Genomic DNA, 10,913 nt, shown 5'->3' with positions numbered 1-10,913 from the left:
TTTTAACGTGTTGTATCGGACGTACAACCAAAAAAGGTGAGTGAAACTAATCTTGCTTAAAAACTCACACACCGAAAACAGATCTCACACATGTGGCGCCTGCATTGTCCTTCTTCTTTTTCCTAAACCCGTTGTTGAGAAGTTGAGAGGTTGCCCAGTAGCTTGTTAAAAATGTGTTCTAGGGCCTGTGGGACCTCCGGGTCCAGCACGGTTTCGGGTAGACCCCTGACTCGCACATTATTGCGTCTCCCTCGATTGTCCAAATCCTCCAGGTGTCGCTGCATACTCCTCATGGCCTCTGAGTACCCAGTTACTGTGGTTTGCAATTGGGATACATATTGTCTGGTAATATCATGGTCCCCTTCCAGAGTTTCAACTCTAGCACCAATATGATGTAAATCTTGTCGGACCGCAGATATCTCAGCGCGACACGTTTCCACCACCTCTGCTATTAATTGTTGAAAGTCCTTCTTCGTTGGAAGAGTATGCATAAACTGAATAATAGAATCAGGGAGTTGGTTGCCATTGTCAGCAGGTGGCATTGGAGGAATTGACGAGGTGGCCCCCGTCTCTAGAGTAAACTGGGACATAGATGGGGTTGCCCCCAGATCCTCCTCTGAATCTTATTCCTCCCATATCCCTGTTTGGCTCATAGTGGTAGGGGAGGGTTGTGCACCCCTTGCCAGGGACTGATCCCCCTTATGCTCCGGCCCACTGAATATGGTGGGGCTTTGGGGAGGCTGCTTTGTGGTTGTTGCGCCATTAGCTGAGGGAGCCCTCTCACCTGGTTTTCCCAGTCGCCGCTGGGGGAGAGGGGCTGAGGGAGGCGGGAGCGGAGGCCACTCTACGCCGCGGCCTGTCAGGCCTTCCAGGGCCTCTGGCTTGTCGGCCAGCGCTTCCAGGGGCCCAGTGTCCCGGGCTTGTGGAGTTGTCTGCGTCTCCACCGGCAGTAGCGGAGGGTGTCGGTGGGCAGCCCGGTGTCTTTCTAAAGGCACCGAGAGCAATGGCGAAGGGGAGAATCAAGAAGCGGCGCCCGTTAAAGCTTACTAAGTTCTTTCCCGCCTTGGAGTCCACCCAAGATGACGCTGTACGAGGTAAGCAGGTGGAATAGGAGACCTGCGTCAGTAAGAGCTTCTCCGGATCCTACTTGCAGAACCCCTCCTCTCACTAGAATCATCCAGCAGCAGCCTGTCCTCCTCTACAGCTAACCGGGGGAACACAGAATCCGCACTAGACGCGGCCATACCAGTGACCCCAACGCCAGCTCTATTAGATACTCCTCAAAGAGGATCAACAGATACGGAGGTTAGTGCACATGATTGTCCAGCTGGCCCTATATCCTCCTTTAAGGTTTCTGTCGGAATATCGGATTCTGCTCCAATAACAGTCGCAGCAATGAAACTAATGTTGATGAACTTACAAACAAATATTTCTAAAGAGCTTCAACAATCCCTACACGCAGTCAGGGCAGAAGTATCTGCTTTAGGGGATAGGACAGCGCGCATAGAGAACAAGATGGCGGAAATAACTACAGCCCATAACGATATGGTAGATGCCACTACATCATTACAATTTTTACATGCCAAACTGGCAGATATGGAGGATAGGTCATGGAGGAACAACCTCCGATTCAGGGGGTTCCAGAAACGGTTAAGCCTGATGACCTACTGGAATATCTGACTGATTATTTTGCACTGCTTCTGCCACAAATTGACCTGATAGTGGACAGAGTACATAGGCTACCTAAGCCAAAGCATCTGTCAGGAGACGTCCCGCGCGATGTTATAGCGCAAATCCACTTTTACCATATTAAGGATAACATAATACTTTATTGATCCCCTAAGGGAAATTATTGTGTACATAGTCTCCGGGATCTTGTTACAAACATATGCTACAGAAGACATTACGCAGACATTTAACGACAATTAATTTAGCATTACTATACTTGGTTACCTTAGTTGCGCTCACTTACATGTTACTAGTTACTTGAAACATACATACATACAAATATCAAGATTATCCTCCTTTAAGGTTTCTTTTGGAATATCGGATTCTGGTCCAATAACGCAGGCTACCTAAGCCAAAGCATCTGTCAGGAGACGTCCCGCGCAACGTAATAGTGCACATCCACTTTTACCATATTAAGGATAAGATAAGATAATACTTTAACTTATCGGAGACTATTGTGTACATAGTCTTCGGGATCTTGTTACAAACATATGCTACAGAAGACATTACGCAGACATTTAACGACAATTAATTTAGCATTACTATACTTGGTTACCTTAGTTGCGCTCACTTACATGTTACTAGTTACTTGAAACGTACATACATACATACAAATATCAAGATTATACTCCTTTAAGGTTTTTTTTGGAATATCGGATTCTGGTCCAATAACGCAGGCTACCTAAGCCAAAGCATCTGTCAGGAGACGTCCCGCGCAACGTTATAGTGCACATCCACTTTTACCATATTAAGGATAAGATAAGATAATACTTTAACTTATCGGAGACTATTGTGTACATAGTCTTCGGGATCTTGTTACAAACATATGCTACAGAAGACATTACGCAGACATTTAACGACAATTAATTTAGCATTACTATACTTGGTTACCTTAGTTGCGCTCACTTACATGTTACTAGTTACTTGAAACATACATACATACATACAAATATCAAGATTATCCTCCTTTAAGGTTTCTTTTGGAATTTCGGATTCTGGTCCAATAACGCAGGCTACCTAAGCCAAAGCATCTGTCAGGAGACGTCCCGCGCAACGTTATAGTGCATATCCACTTTTACCATATTAAGGATAAGATAAGATAATACTTTAACTTATCGGAGACTATTGTGTACATAGTCTTCGGGATCTTGTTACAAACATATGCTACAGAAGACATTACGCAGACATTTAACGACAATTAATTTAGCATTACTATACTTTGTTATCTTAGTTGCGCTCACTTACATGTTGCTAGTTACTTGAAACATACATACATACAAATATCAAGATTACATTACAATACTTAACAATACAACATACTACTGGGGTTTACAGGACACAGTGGAAACAATTGGATCGATTGTGGTGTCTCCAGTTTGACTGGCACTCTTGGCTGCCTGGGAAGAACCGGCGCTCTTTTGTGCTCAGTCTGGTGACCCAAAGTTATGGTCTTGCGATGGAACTAAAGCAGTCCAGGGTCTCTGTCAGCTGTTTCAGTGTTGCCGGCGCTTTAAGCTGCCATGCATGGCAACCACTAGGGTAGAGCTTGCAGCATTTACCCCTATCTAGGGCTGGAATGCTTGTTGCTAGTTAAATAATGGTTACCAGGTACAGAAGAGCATGAATTGGATCAGTGTGGTACGAGGGTGGTGGTTTGATGGTACTGGAGCTTATATCTCAGTGACTATACCAGGTGCTGTGTACTGCTAGGTTCTGGCCCTCTATTGCACAGGAATAGTGCTCGAATGATGCCCATCCATGTTGACACTTGTGGTCCTTTGCTCATCAGAGGACTATCTGGGTTGCGGTTGGTAGTGGCCGTCCCGTTGAGGAGCCACCGTGTCCCTCGCTGCATGGCCCGATTGTGGTCCTGCCCGTGGTCCTCCCATATGGTAATGTGCAGCATTGGAACATTGCCTGAGCTGCTCCACTTGGGAGTCATCCTGCACACACCGAACCTCCTGCCTAGTTGCTCGGGAGCAGCACCACGTGGGCCTCTAGCGACCACTGACCCCCTCTCATGCTGTTATCTGGGCTGTGGGCAGGGGCTCGATAGCGCTGGCAGCTGCCGCACGATCCCCTCCACTGATCGGAGTCGGGGGCGGGATGCCGGGTCTTCAGTACAAGCTGGTCCACTTGCCCTGGATGCTGCTATGGGGATCTCCGATGCCAGATGCTGGTGTGTTAGCCATGGCAGCCACTACATGAACACTCCAGCAGACCGTCCAGTTGAATGTGAGGGAGGGCTGCACCTTCGCTCTCCTTCTCCTCAGTCCCATGCGCTGGTCTCCGTGGTGGTGGGAGGACTGCACAGGGACTGCTGCTACGCTGCTGGAATGTGGGCCCCGTGGCAGTCTCGTCTACTGCTGGTGTTCGCTGGATGGGTGCCAGGCTGGGGGCTCCATCCCATCTCTATGGAGGAAGCCTGCTTGGTGCCCGGAGTGGGTTTTGAGTTTCCGCACTGCTCGGCTCGAGGGGAAGCCCGCTGGATCCTCTCGTTCCAGCCCTCGTTGTCTTAAGGCAGGAACCCCTGCTGCAAGTGCTGTGTGCGGCTGTCCGCTCACAACATCCGCCACTCGGACCACTCTGCGATTGTCCACCACCGTCGTGCATAGGCTGAGGATTTCCGTGAAGCTGGGGGGGATAGGTGGGGGAGAAATAGAGGAACGAAGAGGGAAAAGCGAAAGATGTCGGATCAAGGCGTATAGGCAACCACCTATCGCGGCGCCATCTTGAATCTTGAATGGCGCCATCTTGAATGGCAAAGGAAAAGATCTCTGTGGCTGCCCGATCACAACCTGCACTGCCTCCTCGATTTAAGGTCTATGCTGACTTATCAGCAGCCACATTAGCCGTCTGTCATGCTTTCCATCTTAGCACAGCAATTCTAAGGGCACACGGAATACAATATCGCTGGGGCTTTCCAGTTAAACTGCTGATAAATAGAAACGGCTCCAGAGCAGTGGCGAATTCTCCAGAAGAGGCCCTTCAGTTGTGCAAGAAGTGGAATCTTGTGGAGGAAGGAGTAGAGGCTCACCCATCAAAACGTCCATCACCATCTCATCTTCAAGAAGAATGGAGTACAGTGGCCTACGGGAAAAAGAGGACGACCTGATTGATCCCTATCAAGCTTGCTTTGTGGCTGTGGTGATGCTTTTTCTGGTCCTCAATGATCTGGACCCCAAATGATCGTGACTCTTCTTTATTCAAGTTATTACTTGTTTATGTGGTAATGTATTTACCTAGTTTGGTTATTGGTAATTGTATCCGCATCACAACAATGTTATTAGAGGTGTGAACCTAGTCCGGGGGGTTCAGCATTTCCTGTTTATATTATAGCGTATAATTTCTTTGCAAATTTTATTCTATTACCATTAAGTTCTTTTCGCTTAACGTGAAAGGCTTAAACTCCGTGTAAAAGATCATCGGTGTGGGAGACGGCACGGAAACATTGTGCAGATATCCTGTGTCTACAAGAAACACATTTAAATCAGGCCGATTGTTTTTGCCTAAAAATAAGAAGTTCGCATACGTATGCAATGCTCCTGCCCTGAGTAAAAAAGGTGGGGTAACAATTGCCATTAGGGATTCTGTGGCATTCCAACACCAAGAATCTTTAATGGATGTGAAAGGTAGATTTGTTGCCATTATATGCTTAGTTAACAATCAGCAGTATACCATTGTCTCTGTATATTGGCCTAATAGAAAGAAGCACGCTTTTATTAAAAAAATGCTAGGCAAGATTAACAGGATTAAGAAGGGGTATTTAATTATAGCAGGCGATTTTAACCAAACAATGTGACTTTCAATTGACTCCACCTCTGCTAGCAAGGTGCCTGAACCCACTCCATTTGCCCAAGCCATTTTAAAAATGAGCTGTATGATGCTTGGCGTATAAGAAACTCTACTGAGAGGGACTTTACCTTCTTTTCTAACCCTCACTCAATCTACACTAGAATTGATTATTTCTTATTAGATAAATGGGTACTTCCTCTTGTGGATCAGGTCTCTATAGGAGTCATTTCATGGTCTGACCATGCCCCGGTGGAATTAACGGTTAGAGAGGAATTTTCTCTCAAGTCTCAACCAACACAGCGCATTAATAATGATATACTCCATCACCCTAAATCTGAGCCAGCAGCAAGAGACGCAGTTGAGGAGTATTTTAAGAATAACAATGATGGAGCAATAGATGACCCTACTCTTTGGTGTGCCCACAAGGCCACGCTAAGAGGGCACTATATTAAACAAGCGTTGCACGCCAAAAAAATACATACAAAAAGGGAAAACAAATTACTTAGTCAGCTAGCTAATATACACAGGTTAAACAAAAACTGCTTCTCAGCAGATAGGGCTTCTGAAATGTCATTGATCACTAGCCAACTTCGGGAAATAAATGCTCATAAGTATGACTTTGCACTTAAAAAGTTAAAGATGTTATCTTTGGTTGGGGAACAGGCCTTGTGCCCTGCTGGAAAGGGGTCTTAAGACTAGTTCGGCTAAATCTCGCATAGCTTTTATTTACAATAAAAATAAGACAAGCATTATGGATCCCCATGGTATTGCAGATCTCTCTAGATGATGCCGCTAGGTTGGCATCCCCATTCCCGATCAACAAAATTACCAAAGCTATTTCCTCCTTGAAGCAAAATAAAGCACCTGATCATGATGGCTTTTCTAATGAATATTATAAACATCATAAAGATAGATTAGCCCCACATTTGGTGAGATTATTTAACAGCATTATGAATCAGGGCTATATTCCACAAGAAATGCTACAGGCTCTGGTAGTAACACTGCCAAAACAAGGGAAGCCTGCAGATTCCCCTCCCAATTTTCAGCTCATTTCCCTATTAAATACAGATCTTAAATTGTATGTGACAGTACTAGCTGCGAGACTCGCGGACCTGCTCCCACAGTTTGTGCCAAATGATCAGGTAGGGTTTGTGAAAGGCCGCCAAACGGTGGACGGCACAAGAAGGCTCATTAATCTTATTTCAATCGCTGAAGCCCGTCGAGCGCCTTCTCTGCTCCTCACGGTGGACGCGTAGAAGGCGTTCGATAGGGGGTATTTTAGTCAAACATTGCACAAATTTGGAATAGTAGGTCCCTTCCATACAGCAATAATGGTACTATACTCCCGACCTTCAGCTCGGGTATACTCTTTCAAATGGCACGAGGCAGGGGTGCCCTTTGTCTCCGCTGATTTTTGCCCAGGTTATGGAACCATTTGCACAAGCTATCAGACAGTCGGCGAAGATAGAGGGTATTCAGGTGGGCAGCAGGAACCACAGGATTGGCCTCTTTGCCAATGACGTGGTTTTCTGCCTCACTGACCCAGAAAGGTCACTAAAAGGAGTATCAGCTATTGTAGAGCAATTCAGTAATATAAGCTACTATAAGATCAACCCAACTAAATCCCTTATACTAAATATGGGGCTTTCTCAGACAGTACACAATAAATTAAAAAGGTTGTATGCCTTCCAATGGGTAGAAGGAGAGGTGCAATATCTGGGAATTAAATTGACGTACCCCACGTGCAAATTGTTCTCTGCAAATTATATCCCTTTAATACCTATGGTAACTAAGGACCTTCAATCATTTTCTAAATTACCTATTTCCTGGATTGGCAGAGTATCGGCCATTAAGATGATGATCTTACCAAAAATCCTGTGTTGTTTTGGCAACGTTCCAATTCACTTACCCAGGCATTATTTACGCAGGCTTCAAGCGCACCTAACTTCATTTATGTGGAAAGGTCAAAGGGCGAGGGTTAAGCTATCAGTTCTATTTCCTTCCATTGCAGAAGGGGGACTAGGATGCTCCAATGTGGAGAAATACTATGAAGCAGTTATAGCTGACCAATTGCAAGCATGGTGGCATGGGGACAATGACAAATTATGGGTGGGTATTGAACAGCATATCTCAGGCTTATTCATTAAGCTCTAGATTTGCTTACAAACCAATTACACGTACTTCCCCCACTATATCAGCAGCGTTGTTGGTGTGGAAACACGTTCTTTCCAGAAACCCTACGGTCCCTCTAAGGCTGGGTGAAATGCCTATGTCAATAATTCCTAATGCCAACTATTCTAATTGGATAGCTAGAGGAATAACCAAAATAGAACAGTTATATGATAAGACGCAATTAAAATCGTTTAGTGATATAATGAAGGAGTTTAGTGTGCCTAGAAGTGACTTTTATAAGTATTTGCAGCAACGCCATTTCCTACAAAACGACAAGCCTTCTGGGGCATCAGAAATATCGAATTATGCTAAGCTTTTTTCTCCCCCAAGCATATAAAAAGGGATTTCCAAGGCATATTCAGCTTTAATAAATGGTGAGAAGCTGGATAAACGTCCATGCCAAAATAAATGGGAAGAATAGTTAAACTGCACATTTACCAATGCACAATGGTGCGCAGCCTTGCAAACTAACCATAAATCCTCACACTGTATAAACCACTTAGAGGTATCAAGAAAAATATTTTACAGATGGTATTACACTTCATATAGGCTGTCTAAAATTTTCCCGAACACATCAGCTCAATGTTGGAGATGCCAGGTGGAAATAGGAACCTCGTTACACACGTGGTGGTCATGTAGTGTGATAGTCACATACTGGCAAGAGATCTTCTCCCTAATATCAAGAGTGTTATGATATCCACCTCCTTGGGGTCCGCAAGTGGCTCTGCTTTCATTAGGGTTAGAAACACTGAGAAAACACGAGAGAGCAATAGTGTTCCAAATTCTCACTACAGCTAGAATTAGCATAGCCCACTGCCCCCCAAACGCCCCTAGGTTTGCTTTGACTTTTCCTTCAAATGATCTGCCCCATCTAGTATTGCCTCACTAAGTCCCTGTTGCAAAGTATTTAACCCCTTACTGACAAGTGTCATAATAGTAGGTTACATGTCGACTGTGGGTGTAAGGAGAGGGCTCACGGGCTCTCCATACAAGCAGGGCATTTGCACCATATTGCAGCCAAAACCCATCAGTAACTCCCGCGATCAGTGCTTGCACCAATCACAGGTGTTAACCATGTAAACACCTCCAGCAAAGCTTACTGAGGAATTTAAATCATGGCGATGCGTGGGCAACTCCATCTTAGATTCGATTGCCGCCCCTGGTGAGGTAATTGAGAGGGGGTGATTGTTTGCTATGACAGCCTCAGGTCATATGTAGACCGAAGTGCGTCTCGTTTTTAACTCATTCATTACAATGTGCATTAAAATCGTTTAGTGATATAATGAAGGAGTTTAGTGTGCCTAGAAGTGACTTTTATAAGTATTTGCAGCAACGCCATTTCCTACAAAACTACAAGCCTTCTGGGGCATCAGAAATATCAAATTATACTAAGCTTTTTTCTCCCCCAAGCGTATTAAAGGGATTTCCAAGGCATATTCAGCTTTAATAAATGGTGAGAAGCTGGATAAACGTCCATGCCAAAATAAATGGGAAGAATAGTTAAACTGCACATTTACCAATGCACAATGGTGCGCAGCCTTGCAAACTAACCATAAATCCTCACACTGTATAAACCACTTAGCGGTATCAAGAAAAATATTTTACAGATGGTATTACACCCCATATAGGCTGTCTAAAATTTTCCCGAACACATCAGCTCAATGTTGGAGATGCCAGGTGGAAATAGGAACCTCGTTACACACGTGGTGGTCATGTAGTGTGATAGTCACATACTGGCAAGAGATCTTCTCCCTAATATCAAGAGTGTTATGATATCCACCACCTTGGGGTCCGCAAGTGGCCCTGCTTTCATTAGGGTTAGAAACACTGAGAAAACATGAGAGAGCAATAGTGTTCCAAATTCTCACTACAGCTAGAATTAGCATAGCTAGAGCATGGAAAACTAAGGAAGTCCCAGCTATAACTGCAATAATAAGGGAAATACAGTATAATTGCACATTAGAACATCTCATATCTAAGAGGTCAGGGTCATCTAGAGCTTATACCCAAAGATGGAATAAGTGGCTTGCATTCATGGGGCTAGAATCGGCAAATACGTAAATGCCTGGCGGTGTTAATAGTTAAATATATATACAGATTGTGACAGTGGATATATCTCTATCTTGCTTATATATTTGAATGAGTACATTTATTAGTGGTGACTACAAGCTTTTATATATATGTAATATATATGTTATAATTAGTTTTTTTTTTGTTTAACATACCGAGTTGTACATCCTTTCCAATATACCTGTACCATCAGATATCCATCCCCTCCTTTCCCTTTACTGTTACAGGATGTGGCTCCTGATTGGGAACCATATTTTGTTGATTGTAATTTTAATTGTAAAACTCAATAAAAAATTTGTTCAAAAAAAAAAAATGCATACAGCATACCACCATGTAGTATAAAATGCAACAGTGATATGCACTTTGTACTAAGTGATGATAAGTGGAACTCCATTATACTGTATTTCCAGGAGCAATTAGAAACTTAAAGTTTATGCACTATATTTTGCACATTGAGGGTAAGGAGTACCCCAGTAGAATGTAGTTGCACATGCTATTAGGAAATGGCAGAGCATCTAGGACTATGGCAATGGTGACCTCCCAAAATACACACTCCACCAGCCACAAGAGTACTATCCTTGCACTCTCTCTATGACCTGCTTTGTCCTTGTACACAGCATTTCTTCCTATGAGGAGTAAGGAGTAGGAGTAGGTTAGTCTTGTATTGAAAGTTGATCATGTCTATTTAGTATGATTATTTTGTTAGTATTTCCCCTTCACTATGAGCCTTGACTGATGTATATATTTATACTTTATTAATAAGTTTTCTTTATTGTGCTATAATTTAATACTTAAAATGCAGTTTTGTGAAATTCAGTATCAACGTAAACTTCTGTGTATTTAATATGTATTCTCATGCTACATGTTTTCTTTATTATTTTATAATTTATATACTTATTATTTGATGTATTGTACTATTTTTTTTTATTTTAGAATCACTTGCTACATGACTTATGGTACAACGCCAAAACCAAGAAAAGGGAAATGAAAGCAAATGATGATCAGTCAGGTAACATGATTAATTTATATATTTGACTGATTTATGAACAAAGTAAGCCAAAAAGAAGAAAAGGTTATCTGGCGGTTGTTTATAACACACGTATGATAGCCCTGTCGCTGCTCTGGTGCAGCTGGATACATCAAGAGGC

General features: G+C 43.5%; 1 protein-coding gene across 1 annotated transcript in view; it reads left to right on the top strand.

Moving 5' to 3' along the window:
• Positions 1-10,288: 10,288 nt before the first annotated feature.
• Positions 10,289-10,913, top strand: part of LOC140121604 (phospholipid-transporting ATPase IK-like) — a 671,195-nt gene continuing 670,570 nt past the window's right edge. Inside the window, exons 1-2 of the mRNA XM_072141425.1 lie at positions 10,289-10,297; positions 10,699-10,774. Coding sequence (XP_071997526.1) covers positions 10,289-10,297; positions 10,699-10,774 — 85 coding nt within the window. The remainder of the gene's footprint in view (positions 10,298-10,698; positions 10,775-10,913) is intronic.

The sequence above is a fragment of the Engystomops pustulosus genome, chromosome 1 (assembly GCF_040894005.1).
Source record: "Engystomops pustulosus chromosome 1, aEngPut4.maternal, whole genome shotgun sequence".
Taxonomy (NCBI): Eukaryota; Metazoa; Chordata; class Amphibia; order Anura; family Leptodactylidae; genus Engystomops; species Engystomops pustulosus.
The sequence above is the reverse complement of the archived record's forward strand: the minus strand, read 5'-3'. Positions and strand labels throughout refer to the sequence as shown.